The sequence below is a fragment of the Lonchura striata genome, chromosome 2 (assembly GCF_050655825.1).
Source record: "Lonchura striata isolate lonStrDom1 chromosome 2, ASM5065582v1, whole genome shotgun sequence".
NCBI classification, from domain to species: Eukaryota; Metazoa; Chordata; class Aves; order Passeriformes; family Estrildidae; genus Lonchura; species Lonchura striata.
The window spans coordinates 49,901,056-49,920,436 of record NC_140704.1 but is presented as its reverse complement, the minus strand read 5'-3'; the positions used below and the strand labels follow the sequence as shown (position 1 = coordinate 49,920,436).

Sequence of the window (19,381 nt, the reverse complement as noted above, 5' to 3'; positions counted from 1 at the left end):
GCTCCCTAGCATGCATTCAATTTAGATTTAATAAGAGTTATTATATCCCATGTTAATTAAAATTGGATTATTTATTGCAAACACTTACAGAGAGCTAGCTACAGAGCTGTGGCTTCACATACCAAATTTGGCCTCAGAAGTGCCACGCAGTGTTTCTTCAACCCTTTGAAAAGCCAAATTTGGAGTAAATTGTATCTTCCATATCACTTTAGTCACTATAGTGGCACTTGTGCACCTTTATCCCTTCCAGTGTGAAATTGCGATGGACATGGCAAGGAGAGACTTGATGAAGATGCACTCCTGAAAGCTCTGAACAGGCTTTCAAGGCCTCACAGCCATGACACTGCAGCATAGCATAGGGTGAACTAACTTTTCTGAAGTTCCACAAGTGCGGTGCAGAGGAGCTGATGCCCTCCTCGTGTCTCCTCTCACATCACTTTCCTTTTGTTTCTGTAAGGCACAGGCAGCTCAGCCTGCCAACAGGTAAGAACTGCCTCCCCCAGCTCAGAGAGCATGTTCTTAGGAATGTGTTAGGCTCTGCTCAGCCTAATACACAAATAATCTGCCTCTGCCAAATCCCCAGCCCCAGCTCTGGGGCAGAGCCAGAGAGTGGGCTCACACTGGCCAGACTTAGTAACGTGGCTGCAGTTCTATGGACCAAAAAGAAAAGGTGACACCTCCTTTGATGTGCAGAAATCCAGCAGAAATAGTAACAAGGCCGTAAAAGAAATCAAAACAAACAGGAGAACAAATGTATAGAAGATACGTTTAACCCACTTGCTCTGTGGAACAATGCTCCAGCTTTCTGTGGGATGGAGATCAGAGAAATAGGCACAGATGCAGCAGTGTGGGTAATGCAGAGAGAAGCACTTTTATGGGAAATTGCAACAGAAATTTTAGGTCTGTAACAGAAAACACCGTAGCTAGTACAAATACCAGACAAATGCCACTACAAAGTGTTGGTTTTGAACACTTTGCTATTCAGGATCTAAGTCATGTTTTCTAGTCTCTGACCAGTTGAAGAAATCAACAGTACCCAAAAATTGCTGGGAAGACAGAGACAGACAGCTAACATTCAGGAACCTGTCATAGAGGCACAAGTTGCCTTCTGCCTTCTCCTTCACCACACAGCAAATTTTTTATCTTTTTTTTTTTTAATTTAATTTTAGACCCCAAGAAAAACTGAAGTGATAATTGTGTTTCTATACTGTGTCAGTTTTGAGGGTAGAAATTACTATCATTGAGGATGAAAAAAAGGATTGACCATGTCTCCCTCAGCTTTCTTTTCTCCAGACTCAATACCTCCAGCTACTTCAGCTACTCCTCATCAGACTTGTGCTCCAGATCCTTCACCAGCTCCATTGTCCTTCTCTGGACACATTTCAGTGCCTAAATGTCTTTGCTGTAGTGAGGGGCCCAAAACTGAGCACAGGATTTGAGGTGCAGCCTCAGCAGTGCCAAGTACAGGGGTGTGATTACTTTTGTAGTCCTTCTGGTCACATAATTTCTTATACAAACACTCTGATAAGAATTTCTATCAAAATGCAGTTATCACATTCCCTGGGAAATCCATGCTGAGGGAACTGATGTAATGGTACATGAACATGCAAGACACGAAGTTACTGTATGTGATGAAGAAGCTTGGACAAGAGAAAGATTCATTATGAGATGGACTTTAGAACAAGAATGGCAGAAACAAGTAACAAGACTCGGTGTCATCATTTTTGCTCTAGAGCTAGTTTTGTTGATGTGAATTATTCTCCTTGCAAAAGCTAAGGTTTTCTGCCCGGATTTTTGTTCAGCCCATTTTTTTAATTGCTCTGGGCTAATTGTTCCTGAGCTTTTCTCTTTTTCTGTTCCTCTCCTTAGTATCTGACATGTCCTGTTTGAGACTCAAATGGATAATGGTCTTTAGGGAAGATACCAGTTTCTTGTCCTCATCCTTTTTTCAGAAGGTGCAACCTATCAAAATACTGACATGTTTGATTAGTAGTATTTACCTTTACCTAGGCCTGTGTTTAAGTCCATAAGGAACTAAGGCTAGAGCCCTTCTGTTCATTAAAGAAAAATTCAGTATTTGGAGTAAGTATCCCTCTGACAAGCGTTCTAACACGCCAAAAGTATTAGATAGCCAAGAACTTTTCCTTTTTGCCTTTTTATTTCAGCTTTTCCTTTCTGGAAGGGCTGATAGCAGCATTCAGTTATGAGACTTCCTGGCAGGAAGCCCAGCACAATTGTTTGAAGTTTGGATCCCTTCTGTGCAGAAACCTGTGTTTAAGTCATCTTCAAACAGATCAGATCATGTCAATATCTAAAGTTTTCTATACTTGGTTACTACCCTCCCTGAGTAGATATGGCTCATCATGTTTCCTTTTCAGTCATTTTAGTTTGTGTTTTGCTCAGAACTAAAATTCATGGGAACAGGAGAAAAGGTTTAATCTTTTACTTTGAGAGGCTGGTCTGCTAAAGCTTTTCAGTAGAAATATGCACAGGAGTTAAGTCATACAGAAAACTGGGCATTAGGTTTACATCCAGGAGGAAAAACCATGGTTTTCATGTTGTTTTAAACCTTAAGAAGAAAATCTTTACAGAGCTTTAAAAAGCTTTGTGTGTGTGCAGGTTTTCCCCCAGACTTTTAATTCAAACCATCTTTCTCTTCAATTGTCATAATATCAGATAAAATTTCTTATAACATTAAGTTGGATAAGCTTAAGAGATTTTAGAGCAGTGGCATATTCAAGTTGTAGAAGGACTAAAAGCTATTAAGGTCAATATACCATTTCCTGATTTGCATCTATAATTAGTAGCAGAATGTGCCCTATCCATTTTAAAAAGTAATCTTCATGCTATGAAATACTGGTTCACCTCAGTAGAGAAGGAATCCATCTTCCCTTAAAAGTAAAATCTAGCACAAAATTCTCCTATTATTCTGTATATTTGAAAAGCGTTCTATTTAAGTAATGACACAGAGTAAGATGAGTTTTATTACCAAACTGCAGTAGTCTGCAGATAAATAATCATACGATTAAAGTTGGTTTGGTTCTTTCTCAAGCCAAAATATACAGATCTGTGGATGAAACTGGGGGTGGGAAGGGGGACAAGAGGGTGAAAACATAAAAACTTCCCACTGATACTCATTTTCAAGTCCAAAAAAAGTGGTAACAGAAGAAGAAATATCCTAAGCTAGAAGCTCATGAAGATGAAGGTCAGATTTTTTATTACCTTATGGCTTTGAAAGGGGAAAATACCCCAAATGACTTGGCAAATAATTATCTTTTACCTAGATTTACCCTGTGACTTAGGGGTTGTTTGCTCTTTCAGTTATTTGAAGAAAGAAGAATAGAACAGAACTGAAACATACTGATTTGCTAACCTGTAGTTTTTTATTCCCTGAAGGGAGAGGCTGCTAATACTATTTGCAGAGTCAATGAAATGGTAAATAGTGCTGAACCTGGTTATAATACTTCTAACTTCCTCTGTGGAACAAGCATTATCAACTGCCTTCAAAACTGAAAAACTTGCCTTGGCATCGTGGTGTCTCTCAAAGGAAACAGTGCAGACATGTGCTTGCAAAATAAGACTTATATTTCTCAGTAAAAGCATAACCTATACTATCATAAGTGTAAGCCAGAGAAATTGCATAATTACTCATCAGATGGGGGAAAAACTCAAACAACTTAAAAAATAAAAGCAAACAATACATCCAACACAGAGAAAAACACAAAATACCTCCAACAAACACAGAAAAAAACAAACAGAAAAAAACTGACAGGCCAGGTTTAATCTGCAAAATAAGCTTTCAATGCCTGCTATTTCTGTACTTTTCGCAATAAATGTTTATGGACAGAATTTTCCTCCTGCTACTCATATGAAGACAACATTTCTTTCCTTCATATGAGCATTTGAGCCCTTCACTGAGCCATGACCTTTTTTTTAGAAAAGCCAAACAGCCCTTTTCTGAAGCAGGACCTGTTGCTCTCTCTCTGCAGAATTCATACATTTTTAGATGCAGCTGAAGTAATCCACTTTACTGCCACCCTATTCCCCAGCCCTCATTGCCTCAGCACTCTCAGCAGCTGGCTTACTGTGCTCAGCACATGGGAGAGAAAGAACATTTTGCAGGTTCAACTGTTCTAGAAACTCAGTAATGAAATGAGAAACGACAAGGTAAGCTCAGCAGTGACCAGGCTCTGAGATGATTTTTTGCTAACCCTTTGGTGGCTTTCATTCAAATTCCCAGGGAAAAAAAACTCATTTGAATCTGTCATCAATTAGTACTCTTTTTATTCTTCCTGGTTTGCTTGTTTGGGGTGTGTTTTCGGGGAGGGACTGAGAAGGAAGGAGTGAGGGAGAGGGGATGTGGTGGGAGGATATTTATCTTTGTGTGGTACTCCATTACTTGCCTGCACTGTCACTAGAGAAAGTTTCTAGAGAAAAACAGTAAAAGCCTGGATTGCTGACAAATACTGGCATGCATATATAATGATACGTACATAAGCTGTTCACTTGCAATGAGACAACATAATAAACACATGTGCCAGTTTTGCTTCATTTCAAAAACAGGGTTCCATTGGGTTCCTCCTCATCAAATTTTCTATTTTAACCTGTATTAATACTAAACAAATTCAGAAACAAATGGCTATAAACACAAGACAACAGCAGACCAGGTTAATCAGAGCTTGTGATGTTTGAAGCTAAGTACTCTATTCAGTGTGTTCTTGAGCAAACATTGTAAGATGGCTGAGAAGGTGACCCACCATCACATGCAGAGAGTTGATATCACACAGATTCACTATCAGGCGCCTAGTTTACCAGCTGTTCTGTCTGTTAAGGATGACTACACAGGAAACACACAATGCTGGTTGCAGGCTGCTTATTTATAGGAAGGACTGAGGAAGGACTAAGACTAATTTCCTTTATAGTGACTTACATGAAGGCTGAATTCAAGCCAGAGCAGCCCCACTAAGAGGGTCAAGCTGCAGTTGAGGTAATTAGTAGGGGTATATGTTAAGTTTACAAGGCACATTGCAGCTCTACATGAAGGAACTCCAGCCAAGCCTGTCCAGTAAAAGACAAGAACATGGAGCAATGCAGAGCCTGTCTTAGTGCTGGCTGTGGGGAGATTGTGCAGGACAGCTTTTGCTCTCAACTCCCCAACCCTCCACCCCAGTCCTGGAGAGGTGTCTGAGCTTCAGTGACCTGGGTACACCTGTACAGCTCAAGTGCTTCCATCTCCAGGGTTACCTCTGGTTTTGTTCCAAGGCATTTCTTAACTCATTTCGGTATTTCCTTATACAAATGCCACATTCATTTTTGTCCTTGGGAGCATTTCCTCCAAGACATAGATTGTCATGCAGTAACAAATTCCTGTGACATTAGATGGTTTCCCTAAATCAGATCCCGATTCATATCATTCTCTGTGCAGGCATGATTTTCCCCCAAGATGGCCTTTTAAATGTATATTTGACATCTCAGTTGATCAATACAATTATATTTTAGTCCATTTGTGCCCTTCCTCTCCATTTGAGAATCAAGATTGCTGTGCACAAATACTACCTTTTCCCAATGAAGAAAACTGTAGAGTGTCAGAGTACAGCTCTTCCCTCTTTCAGAAGAAGAAAGTCTTTTCAGATCAAAGTGAAATACACCTCTGGTGTCAGCAGCCCAAACTCTTTGCAACTTGTGAGTAGTTTCTTATTTAGACCAAATATAGACCATAGCTCTGATTCTTAAGGTTAGCTTCAACTCTTTCTCAACACCAAATGCCTGATCTAGTACCTGTGATAATAAGCATGACTGTGATGTTCCCTTCCAAAAGGTTTAGATCTGCCATGTCAGATATTTATCTATTTTTCTTATAAAAGGATTCCTAAGGAGCCTTCTGCTTTGGGCTGCATGACAGCAGAAGTGCTACAGTGCTTTTGAGGTTCAAGCAAAGCCTGAGTAAAAATCACCAGTAATCATTAACAATCAAAGAACCTTATTACATTTATTTATATTTATATTGGAAAGAAATGTCATAATGAGTAACCATGATAGGTATCTGGGTCATTGTGAGATAATTACAGTCATGCAAGGTTACAAAACACTATGAAGAAATATTTTCTTTTAAACAAATAGCAAAATATGTCCTCTTTGGTTTTTAAGTGTTGCTAGATCTAATACTTATGCATGCATATATTTTTATCCATAAATAATGTTGTCACATTTTGTTCTCCAATTTCACAATATTTTGACACTCATTTAATGACTTCATCCAACACCAATGCATTTGGATAATGTGAAAGGTAAGAAGTAAATTTGTAGAAAATTATTGTCAACTCTTGTATCACAGGAGTGTGCTCAAATTCCAGCCAAGTTTTGTACTCTGTTTCCAGTACAAAAGCTGCCTCTTGCAGCCTAAGATTGTAACCACAATGTGCTGCAAATGTTGATAGTCCTAGATTCCAAGATTCAAAAACACTTTATAAAGGAAAAAAAGAGAAATGGTGTTTTCTTCACCTCAGAGATCTTGGACTCTGGAGGCATAAGCCATAAACAACTTGGCCAGGGTCATGTATGCTAAGAATGTCAGAGCCAAGAAATTGAATTTAGAATGACTAAATTATGGCACAATGCCTTTACCCCAAGTCACCTTCCATTTCAGATCAAAATCTTCACTGCGAGGGGGTCTTTGTGTGTTCTGAAAGTCTAGTTTTAGATGTTCATGTTTTTCCCACTCTGTGCTGTGCTTTGTAAAATGTCTAAAGGCAGTTTTTATCTGCAATCTTCTGTTGTTATAAGCCAGCTAAAAAATTCTTTACAAGTCCAAATTTCTGGATGACTGTTTAGTAGATAGACATTTAGGATGGGAAAGACTAAAAAAAGCAGGAAGGCAGGCAAGCAAGAAAGAAATAAAGAAAAAAATAGAAAAAGAAAGAAAGAACTTTGGTTTTTTATGACACATCTTTTTCACATCTTTTTCTCTTTCACTGCATAATCTTTTGGCTGAGATGGAAAAGATTTGGGAAGTAAACAATGAGTAAATATTCTCGGATTTGTCTAAATTTTGTGTAATGCCACAAACAGTAGAGGTATGTCTAAGTGATTTGCAAGAGGTCAGAATCAGATCTCCTGTAGATGCAGAGTATATTTTTTTTCCACAAACCATTTCACATCCAAAATACTAATTTCATTTCAATTTTTGTATTGATTTTTCTTGTAATTTTTATACAAGCCAGAAATGCTGTTCATACAAAATAGTTGAGGTTGGGAGGGGTTCTCTAGGGAAGGTAAATCTTTGGCATGGGTTGTTTATGCTAGATTTTTTTTTTTTTTTTTTTTTTTTTTTTTATGGTATAGCTGGTATTTTTTTATTGGGATGTACTATGAAAAGCCTTTGTTGTATATCTGTAAATTCTGATTGGTTTAATAGTCATTAAATTAATATAAAGGCATTTTAACATATATATACATTTAAGATTCTTGGTCTCAGTGCTGTTACAACTAAGCTGCAACAGGAGTTCAGCTGCAACTATGGAGATCTCTCTCCATATGACAGCCTATTTAGTCTAAACTGTTTTCATTAGTGTTCTGGTTTAGATTTGCTCTTACACTACATATATTTGCTTGCACCACCTGTGTGGAATTTGAAGTGTGAGTACCCAGTGCCTGTTAGAAGAGGGAAGGCTGCAGTTCCTACAATAAATTTACCTTTCTACAGGGAACCCACCTTCGCCCATATAACTGTGCTCTCTGATAACAATATTACAAGTGTCACTAATGGCAATGTTAAGACTAAGAAACTTCTATTTTTTAATTTAAATTTTGGGTGCATTCTTTCTTTGTGTTCTTGGATTTAGAATATTGCTGAGATAGTCATATCACAGGAAGATATTTGGACATAGTGATAGTCTTAATTAGTTATTTTAAAGATAAGGAACAGGCAGGGAATGGAATAAATGATCAAATGCAGTCATGTGAAAAGTTTCTCTGCCATAGATGATATAGAAATGAACTGTAAAATTACTTTGCAAAGACATTTTTTCAAAGTCAGAAGGGGGGAAGTCTATAGCAACATAGGCATATCAAGAAGCATTTCCAGGGCCACAGCACACAGTAGAGCAGATGTTATAGCCAAGGTACCAGTGTCTAGGGTGGAATGGTACCTAACAGTGGTTCTTCTCAGTTCCTAGAGCAATGTAGGACTGGGAGGCCACAAAGGTGCTAAGATCTCCGCTGTTTGAGAATGGAACAAGATGTCCATCTCTATAATTAAAATTCTTTGCAAATGCTTATATAAATAGCTATGGTCCATAAAAACTACACACCAAAAAAGGGAAGTTGGACTTGGAATCATGTTACAGTGACCTAAAACTGGAGTGGCATCATAAGAATGAAGATAGTTTTACTCAACTGTAGGTTTAATGTATATCTGAACTATTTATTAATAACTGAGAACTGGGACATAAACAAAGGAGTCATTAAAAGTATACTTCTACAGATAAGCAGTAGAACAGCATGACTGTACTAATGCACCTGCTGAATTAAATTATTACTTAAAGCAAATTATTTTAGCTGTAAGTTTCATCAGGTTAGAGGATTACAATTCATCAAAGGACTTGTTTATGACTTGTGACTTAAATATTCTCAGCTTTAGTTCAGAAGTCTCAGAAACCCATCCAGTAATAGAAGATCAAGCAAAATAATTCCATTATCTCTGTCAATAGCAATGGAATCAATGGCATGAAGAATAGTTAATGTACTACATCAAGAATAAATTACATCTTACATTTTAATTCTGAAAAACATTTTCCAGTGTGAAAATGTAACTGGTCTAGGAGAAGAAATCAGGTGACCAAAGAGCCAGGGTGCCAAGTCCAGATCCATAGCCAAACACAAGTGATTTTAAAGCCACAAATAGGAACAAAACTGTCACTCTAAGCAGAGAAAATGAGAAAATATAGAGGAGAAGAGCTATGTGAAGATTACTCAGCACATTCTTCTCTTAAAACGTCATGGCAGGAAGAGCAAATGGGAATGGCAGAAGAATTTGATATGGATCATGTTGTTCACGTGGTGTTTGCTCTGGCTCTACAGAGCTCTAGAGCTGCATCTCATTATCCACATACTTTACTAAGGATCTGGAGAGCAGAGAGCTACCATTTCCTGCAGTTCACCTCTGCAGCACAGGGAATAGATTTAGTACCACAGCGGAACTGAATTCCTAAGAAAATTCCTTCTTTTTACATTATTGTCCTTGTGTCTTTGCCTTCCATCTTGCACAGATACATGCTGAGCATATGGTGATTATGCAGCATTACCAGGTGGGAATGGAAAGTTTCACAACTGTTTTGCACAGCTAAAACCCACCAATATATAGGGGACAGCAGGGAATCATATCCTCACAGTAACATGGTTTGTGGACAGCAGCAGGCTCCTGTATTTAATGTTTACCATTCTGGCACCATGGCATATTGCCTTGACTGGGGCACAGTGGTGATCAAGCTCGTGTTTACAGGTCAGTCATTGTTTAAAAAAATTCCCCTGAAAGGACACCAGTTTACATGCATCATTAAAGCTCTATCAGCACATTACAGAGCTCCAGGTTGTAAACCAGGCCAGATCGGGACCTTTCATTCTTTAGATGGATGAAAGTAATGATGCCAGCAGTGACAGGGTATGTATCGTGATTAGGCATTGTGACCAGGAGGCAAGAGTTTTAAAAAATGATCTTCCAAACATGATTGCAGGAAACACAGCAGGTGCTGGAAACATTTCTGCATCACTGAATCTGTTTTATTGACTCCAACATTTCACTGATAAATGTGATTGCACTTTTCCCTCACTCAGCAAATATAGTGACTGGAAGAGTAAAGCAAACTTTAGCATCTGTGTTTCTATCCATTGATCAGTGTCTTGTAACTGTTATGTCACTTGAGAATCTTTATGAAAACAGATAATTTATAATGACATTTGATAAACTGCTATCCATCTTACTGCAATGCTAATATAAGTTATTTTATGTCCTTCATTGCTGACCAGAGAACTCAATTTGATCCCAAATAGGGAAGAACCTCTTTAATTTCTAAAGAATTAATGTATGTTGTTTAATTATGCTTACTCTCTCCTCAGTACCTTGTTATGCATAAAGGAGTTTGGAGGTTTATACCTTGGGCCCACATGAAAAGATGATAAATTCTGTAATGAGGTCAACAATTGTCACAGCAGTAGCAGGCATGCAGAAGAAGGCATGCAGTGGCAAGTATGCAGTGGCAAGCATGCAGTGGCAGGCATGCAAAAGTCTGTAAGTGAAGACCAAGCAACCTCCCCACAACTGGAGGAGGCAAGGGCATCCAGTGGGAGGTCAACACCCAAATGAGTAGACACTTAACCTTTTCAGGATCTCCCTTTCAGAGGAGGTGCATGCAATGAAGTTCCAGAAGAGAAGCCCTGAGGAATTACTTTGAGTTTCAGGGGTAGTACAGAAATTGAAGGCGTTATATATTTATCAACAATCTGGATGCAGTAGTTGAATGCACCATCAGCAAGTTTGCTGATTAAACCAAACTGGGAGGTGCTGTTGACTCTCTTGAGGGACAAGAGCCCTTGCAGAGGAATTGGAGAGAATGGATCATTAGTCTTTGATTAATGGGATGAAATTTAATAAGTCAAAATGCCAGATTCTGCCCTATGGAGCTATGTCAGAACGAAACCTGGGAGAGAAGTGTCTGGAGAGCAGCCCTGCAGAGAGGGTCCTGGGAGTGCTGATTCAAGAGGAGTCAGCAGTGTGTGCCCTGGCAGCCAGCTGGGCAAACCTCATCCTGAGGTGCATCAAACACAGCAAGACTGATGGTCCAAAGAGGTGATTATCCAGCTATATCTAGCATTGTTGGGCTCATCTTGAACGCTCTGTGCAATTCTAGATCCTGCCATTGAAGAAGGATGTGAAGGTCCTTTAATGTGTCCTGCCGAGGGCACCAAGGCAGGGGAAGGGGTGGCAGGAATGACCTCTGAGTAGTGGCCGAGGGCACTGGGCTCATGCAGTTTGGAGTGAGGGAGGCAGAGGGGTGATCTCACTGCTCCCTACAGCTTCCTGAGGTGGAGAAGTGCAGAATGAGGTGATGAACTCTTCTCCCCAATACTCTGTGGAGACACATGTGAATGGCTAAAAGCTGCATCCATCAGGGAAGGTTCATGTTCGACATGGGGGCCTTTTTTTACTGGGAAAGTGGTCAAGCCCTGGAACTGGCTTTCTGGAGAGGTGGTTGGTGCCCTGTTCCTGTCATTGTTTAAGTGAGTGTTTAAAGACAACATTCTTAAAGCCATGATTTAAGTTTGGGTCGGCTCTAAAGTGGTCTACATGGTCAATGCAAAAAAGAAAAAGTCAAGGTATAAAAATGAAAATGTAAAAAAAATTTTTCTACAACCTAGAATTTATCTTTTAAAATCTGAATTGTCTTTAACACAATAGTAACCACTGTAGAGCTAAGTTTTCTGTTTTGTTAATTCTGAGCTCATCTCTATATGTATTGATATTCTCAGCAGGTTTTGTTCTCGACTTCCAGCCATTTGGTACTTTGTTGAAAGATACACAGCTAGTTTTAGCTTGAAAATTGAAACCTAACCTATATTTTTATTTAGGGTGTAAGTCAGTTTGCTGTTATACAGTGCTAATACACTCTCCATCTGTTCACTTGGGGATTTTTTTTCCTGTGTGGTCAAAAGACTTTTCTACTATTAAGGCAACATCATGTGTGGCAGCTCTTTCTGGTTTATTTTTCTTGATTCAGGTTTAGATTGAGTAAATCAGGACACTACCATCTTAATTTTAAACTACATAGCAATGTACATGCTTCTTTTCAAGTGACATTCTCCTGTGATGTTGATAAATTGTTAACCCACAGCCCAAGAAATAAATTATTGTTATCTCTAATTAGTCTTTGGGTATGGTAGGGAGTATTCAAGGCCAAAGACTTGCCAGGCTTGGCCTATTTTGAGCTCTCTCTAAACTTTGTTTAGATGAAACAACTTTTTTTTTTTCTAATGGCAGGAGTATTATACCTAGTTTGTTTTAACTTTGCTTATCTTCTTATGGTACAACCCCATTTTATATAGATAATAGTAAAAAGTACTTTGTGCAGAAAGAGATATTGATGACTAATGTAATCACACAATCATCAAGGTTGGAGGAGGTATCCTAGACCATCTAGACCAACTGTCAACCCAGCACCACTATAATTGCTTGAATCATCTAAATCATATCCCCAAGTACTTCATGCAGACACCTTTTGTAAGAGCAGGTCTTATTTCTCCTGGCAAAAGTTAATGCCATTTCCTCTTACTCTTTTACCTAAGACATGGCAGAAGACACTGCCTTCTGGCCGTCCCTCCTGAGCCTCCTTTTCTCCAGGCTAAACAACCCCACTTCCTGTATCTGCCCTTCATAAGATGTTTTCTAGACCCTTCTTCACCCTCTTTGGATATGCTTCTCAATGTCCTTTTTGAAGGGAATGACACAGAACTGTACACTGATGCTCAAGGTGCAGCCTCACCAGCGATGAGTACAGCGGGACAATCGCTTTCCTACTCCTACTGGCCAAACTATTCTTGATACAGGCCAAGATGCCCTGGTCACCTAGGCACACTGCTGGCTCATGCATCCATCTGGCTGCCAATCCCCAATCCCTTTCTCCTGAGCAGCTTTCCAGCCTGTGGCAGTGCTGCAGGGTTGTTGAGGCCCAGGCACAGGACCAATAAAGATAATGGCAATGGGCAGAGAAATGCACAACTGGCATATATTCAGCCGTGCTGAAAACTGGGAACATGGGGTTCTGGGAAAAGGGGTAGAAGCATGGGACTATGTAAGATGGGGCACTGACAGAATCACCAACAAGCAAATAAGTTCAGGACTGGAGCTAGTCAAAACTGATTCTAGGGATACCAAAGAAATCAAAGATATGCAAAAATTACCATACATAGTAAATTATATGTGCAGTAAATATAGTAAATGTAGTAGAGTAAAACATAATGTGGCATGGAGTTGCAGACCAGAGAAAAACAAATGTTTAAAAGCATGTTAGCACAATGAAAAATGACACCGAGCATATATTTCAGTCAGGAAGAAGCCACTGGCATTGTAGTCCTCCCAGCAAAGGAGAGAATGCTGATGACTTGCCATCCTTGCCCTCCTCTCCCCCAACACACCCCCCACTCCAGCTCGACTGAAGCTGTGATCTTAGCTCCCCTAAGATTAGCATTGATGACAGAAAAGTACCTGCCCTGCTTTGTGGTCATGGTTACATCTTTCACAATAAAGTACAACTCAGGGCAAGAAACACTGCCAATTTTCTTTGACTTTTCAAATAGAAAGTCCAACAGCAAATTTGGTTTTCATTACAGACAGTTCCACTCTGAAATGGATCTGAAGGCTTGAGCCTAAGGTGTGATTGTTGCTGTACTGATATCCAAACTGCTCTGTGTGCATGCATAAGTTCCTATCTCAGAATGGAAAAAGAAGAAAGGAAAAAATCCCCACCAACTTGATTTGTTGAGCATAATTGTATGGATAATCTCAATCCATTACTTTGTGCCACAGAACAGTTTTCCATTCACACATCCATCTCCTCTGAAATAGAAGACTATTCTTACATTTTATTCACATAATGGTTTTGATAGAAAATCTGTTTTGCTGCAGATGAGAGCCCTGGAGGTTTTTGGTCTATTGTAATACATAAGAGCTCCCTGACACTGCAGCATTCGTTCTCTAGTGCGATCGCCTAGCAGGGCTAAAAGCACTGATGTCTTTTACAGTTCTGGTATTGCCATTACCCATTTCAATGGGGTTTAAATGTAAAAGTGAAATTGATGGTGTTAAAGCATGAATTTCAATCATGCTAAGAAAGAAGATATTGATGGGAGCCGGCAAGGGAGCTCTGAACAAAAATGTTGCAAGGAAGAAGCTGAAAGGCTGATTACTATAAGGCCAGTGATTTTATGTTTTCAAGCTACAGAGCTGCCACACATTAAAGGATACCTGTTCATGTTGCATAACTCAGGACAAAGTGTGTTTGCCCCGTCTGTATTATGGGTCTCCTTCCTTCTCACTGAGGTAGGACTTCATGGGAAAAATCTTCAAGTCTTAGTTCAGCTTTTTATCTGAGATTTAAGATGTCCCTTCTCATTAGCTTTTGTAGTAGGGCTGGTTTCTTGTGGCTACAGACTGTTGCTGTTCTTGTAAAAATTATACCTTTGCAATTATAGTGCAGCCACCTGTCTGAGGCTGAGTCTTTTTGGAGCAGTGGAGGAGATGCTTTTGTGTCATACAAATTACAAAGAACACCGTAACTCAGGGTTAGGAAAACTAATGAGAAAGCAGTGTTTTGCAGGAGCTTAACGAGTTGGATTTTAATTTTCACAGCAGAGAAGAAGAGCTGTGAGCAACCTTGACACAAATTGAAATAGAATCACAAAGTGTTACTTGGTGCATTGAAGCACCTCTCTCTCAGCTATAGCTCTGATTCCTCCTTGGATCCTGGCAAATATTCATGGCAGTTTCCTCTGGCACAGTGGTCAGCAATTCCCTTTCCTGCCTCTGCGTGCCCTGTGTCCTAAGGCTTACTTCCATCACCAAGAAAAATGCCATTTTATGAAAAACACAGCCATGTCTTGGGGGATCTCCACATTTATCTTGACTTGCAAACTGAAAAGGCTTGATTGATTTGTATTTGTGCTTCCATGACAGCAGCATGTTCTGTACCTGTTTAATTGGTTTAAATCAAATTTAAACACTAAGCGAGTTTAAAACAACAAAACTGCACAACAGAGCTATGGTCTTCAACACAAAATTATAGTTGAGGTTTCAAAGAAGAAAGTGAAATTATAAAGTTGTATTTCAGATAATACAAAAAGAAAATCATCCTTGGACTGTGGTATTTTTATAAATTAAAAACTTATCATTTATAGTGTTCTTTCTAAATAAACTCCCTTTCCCACCTTCTGTCTGATATTCCTGCTGCCATACCTCTACTCTGTGGTTTAAGTTCCAATCCCAGTTTTCTCCATCTACTGTTTGTCAGCCTAAAGTGGGAGGAAAATGCCTGTAGTATAAATATGTTCAAACCACTTGAGGAAAGAATTGTGTACCAAATGTACCAAAGAAATTTTCAGGCATAGTGATTGATAAAAGTTCCTAGCAAGAAACTGTAATAATGTGTGTAAAGTGGATTTTTATACAGTATTTCCTTAGGGAGCCCATTTCTTAAAAAAATATATCATTTTATTGTAAAAATCATCATTTGTGTTTGGCAAAACATTTCTATTGTGCTCTTAATAAAAAGACTTTTTCCCCTTAAACTGATTTGAGATGAATGTATACTAGAGTGCAAAAATATGATTTTATCTTTATAGGAATTTCTCATGAATAGTCTTTGAAATTGTCTCTCTGAAGGTACAGATTCTCCAGTTTTGTCTGCATTGTTTGTATTTATCCTCTCAGCAATAACATCTGCAGACAAGGTTTTCTGCAAAGTCAAATTGTACCATTTTTAATTAAATGTAAAATCCTTAGTGATGGAGTTCATCAACAGGCTGGATGTAGGTCTAAATAAAAATTGATACATTTTATTTCAATAAGAAGGTGATGAGGGCTCCATCTGAACCCACCTGCCTATCTGGCCCTGCAGTGGCACTCAGAAGCAGCAATCCTTCTTGAAAGTGTGCTGTGGTAAAGATGTGAAATCTTTGCCACAGGGCTGGACCCTGCTGGATAAATTCACAAACAATACCAATCCTAAAAATTCTGAAAAGTCCGACTGGTCACATACAACTGAAAACTGCTGCCCTGTAGAGGCAAACCAGCACTTGAGTTATGCACTTGGGTAAACTCTCACAGTTAAGGATTTAACCCACAATATCCCAGCATTGCAGACTAAGTTTATGTCAAAACGCATGTAATGGTTTCAAGTTTGCAAGATAATTAAAAATATGTAAATTCAATACTGCAAAATATATAGCAGTTTCATATACCAGGTCCTACTCTTATTTACTTTATTGAAATATTAATTATAATATACTGGATTGGTCTCTTTTGGCAAAGTGAGGTGGCTGGGACACCTTTCCTTGCTGAAAAGAGATTTATCTCCAGTAGTACTTGAATTTTATAGCTCTCTCATTCACAGCAATTTTACTTGTCGTGTGTTCTTCATATTTTAGGCTAACAAATTTGGTAATATTCAAGGAATGTAAAGCTAGGGATCTAAAATACTTACTTAAGTTACAAAGACATGAAAGCATTTCCACAAGGTTATTCAGGGCAGCTAAATTAGCTCCTGAACAGAGATTGTATTAATATATTCGTGGCTTTTTGTCTGAGTCCCACTTATTTCTTGTGAGTTTATTCAGCAAGTAAAATCTTTTTTGAGAGTCTGCCAGCAGATAGCATATCTGTAGGTCCAGGAAAATAAGATAGAGATGTCCAGGTACATCTGCAAATGGAAGAGCGTATACAAAGTCCATCTGGACCCTGTATTTACAGATTATTGACAAAGCATTCATGCATCTAGACCATAAGCATCCCTAATACTGAGAGAGCACTTTGAAAAGTGAGAAAGAGACCTGAGATCAAGAATGAAAATAAAATTCACTACCTTTTTTATCTGTTCTGCTTTAGCACTAGGTATGTTTTCAGAGAACAACCTTGCAAATAATGAGCAGATATTTCTTGCCCATGCAGGCTTATGATACAAAGATTATTGACATTTTTATTAAAAAACATTAGTAGCATTCAATCTGGAAATTACTGATTTGTATAGGGAGAGTAAATAGTAATACATGTTGAAAACTAGCTGATCTAGCCTAACTGGTTAGTTTACAAACCCATACCTGTTTCATGAATGCCTAATTTTTTTCCATTTTCGCTGCTCAAATGTGTGTTTACACATATGCACACACAAAATCTCAATTACAACTTTCCTCCTGGGATGCATTGAACTAAATGGAAAATGGCTTCTTTTTCCAAATATCCTAAATCCTTCTGAGAGGCATTGGAGGGTATGGAATAGTACTATGGAAAGCAATAGTATGCTTTTATTTATACCTAAAAACCTGCTAATTCATATGTTCAATTTAAAGTTTAATAGAGATTATAATTACTGAAATAATAAAACTTCTGAAATGGATGTGGGCCAGTAGAGCAATATATCATCACAGCTAATCTTCTGAAGCTTCAGCCATCCTCATTCATATTCATCTAGTACTAAACAGACAAATAATAGCATTATCACCTACTTCAGTAATCAACAATGGAAAACCAGTATCTGGGACTTTGGACTGGAATGGAAAGTAGTAGTATTGTGTCTGTTAGCTGGAATACTAAGGACTCAGCTGTGATGACATCATGAGTGATATTCTAATAAATTTCTAAAGCTGGATACACAAGCATTCTGATTAAACTAGAATGAGCTGTTTCAGTCTCTCTTTGGCTTACTATATCACCTATATCATCATCATAGAATCATTATAACATAGACTGGGATGGAAGAGACCTTAAAGATTGTCTAGTTCCAACATCCCTGCTGTGGGCAGGGACACTTTCCACTAGACCAGGTTGCTCAGAATCCCATTCAGCCTTGCCTTGAGCACTTCCAGGGATGGGGTATCCACAGCTTCTCTGGGCAATCTGTTCCAGTGCCTTATCACCCTCACAGCAAAGAATTCCTTTCTAATATCTAATCTAAACCTACTGGATATCAGTTTGAAGCCATTCTCCCTTCCCCTATGCCCTTGTAAGAAGTCACTCTCCACTCTCCATCTTTCGTGTACCTCCCTTCAGGTACTGAAGGCAGCAGTTAGGTCACCCTAAAGCCTTCTCTTATGAATCTTACAATCTTCTTATTAAGAGAATCTTACCTGCTCTTATATTTTATGACTTTTTTTTTTTGCATTGTAATGCTACCTTGCACTGAATGTGATTGTCGTACTAGCTAAAGTACAGTAATGGATGTTATTAATTATTATATTTCTCCAGTGGGAATGTACTAGGGGACTATTAAGTTCATATGTTAATTGTGTCTGTATTGATTAGCTTCATTTACTGGATTTTTCCTGTGATTTAAATTAATAGACTTCTAATAGACATGGCTACACTTTCAGGAGGAGGTGTAGGTGTGTAGAATAATTTTGAAGACAAGTCACACATGCAGCAATATATGAAAGCAAAGCAAGTGCCTGAGGTGAGGCAGACACCAAATTAGTGTTTTGCCCTGCTGTCTGATGTCCCATGATAGTCTTACTATAATAAAAATATAATAACAACATTTGAGTATGACTGGACATGATAAATTAAGAGCTTGAAAATAAATTTGCCGTTAATATGCTCTGTCTTCTGAAACCTGACATACCATGCCCAGAAAATCAAAACGGAGATAGCAAGAATCAAGGCGCTTGGGGTTCTTTCTACAGCACAGACAGCACTGTAGCATAGATGAACCTTAAAATCTCCAACTTTTCCAACGGCTTCAAGGGAGCACTGAAATGCTGTTTCCTGTCTATCCTCTGCAGGGAATTACTGGAACGCGGCTTCTTTTGTTACTTCATCATCTTACCTCCACTTCTCCACCTTCCAAGGGGAAACCAGTGCAGACATCTCTTTCTACTTCAAAACGTCAGCCTCTGATGGGGTGTTTCTTGAAAATCTGGGGAACACTGACTTCATCAAACTGGAGCTGAAATGTAAGTATAGGCTTCCTATTACTGTTCTCAGCAGTTAAGTAGTATGTTGAATAGTAGCTTTTAAAATATGTGTACCATTTAGTAAAATGTGCAAGCTGTCTAAATCCTGGAAAAACTTCCAAATCAAGCTGCTTGACATGAGTTCAAGTTGCCTTTTGTGAAAGGAGTGCTTGAAGTACATTTTAATTGTTTATTGAGGGAAAAATACAAAGACAAATAAAACTGATAATATCAATTACAAGAATGACACTGACCTTGAAAAGGGTTTTCAAAATTGCATATCAGAATTATTTCTTCAAAATTTATGTCTTCAGCTCTGTCTGCTTTTCTATTTTATTTCATGGTTGCTTTGGAAACAGGGCAAAGAAGAAAAAGAGGCACCGTCCTAATCAGCACTGCAAGGAGCCAAAGAGCTGAAAACTTGCATATGATATTTAAAAGCCATAAAATATCTCATAAAAATAAATCTTTATCCGCATTATCCGTTAATAAACTCGCTGATCTGAAAAAGAGGGTATAATGACAACAAGAGGCATGTCAATTTTATTATTCAAACCATTTTTAGTGGCCCAGGGGCAAACTTTTCAAGGAAGGTGCTGAAATCCTCACCTGCACCTGAATTCTGCTTAGTGGGGTTGAAGAAGTTGAATTAAGGGGAAACATGTTTTATGTG

The 19,381-nt window shown here is 38.6% G+C and overlaps 1 protein-coding gene across 5 annotated transcripts in view; it reads left to right on the top strand.

The window, feature by feature from the left end:
* CNTNAP2 (contactin associated protein 2) overlaps positions 1-19,381 on the top strand; it is a 1,072,692-nt gene that overhangs the window by 940,760 nt on the left and 112,551 nt on the right. For all 5 annotated transcript variants that reach the window (XM_031503926.3, XM_077786381.2, XM_085573411.1 and 2 more), the window contains one exon: positions 18,538-18,708. In XM_031503926.3, coding sequence (XP_031359786.2) covers positions 18,538-18,708 — 171 coding nt within the window. The remainder of the gene's footprint in view (positions 1-18,537; positions 18,709-19,381) is intronic.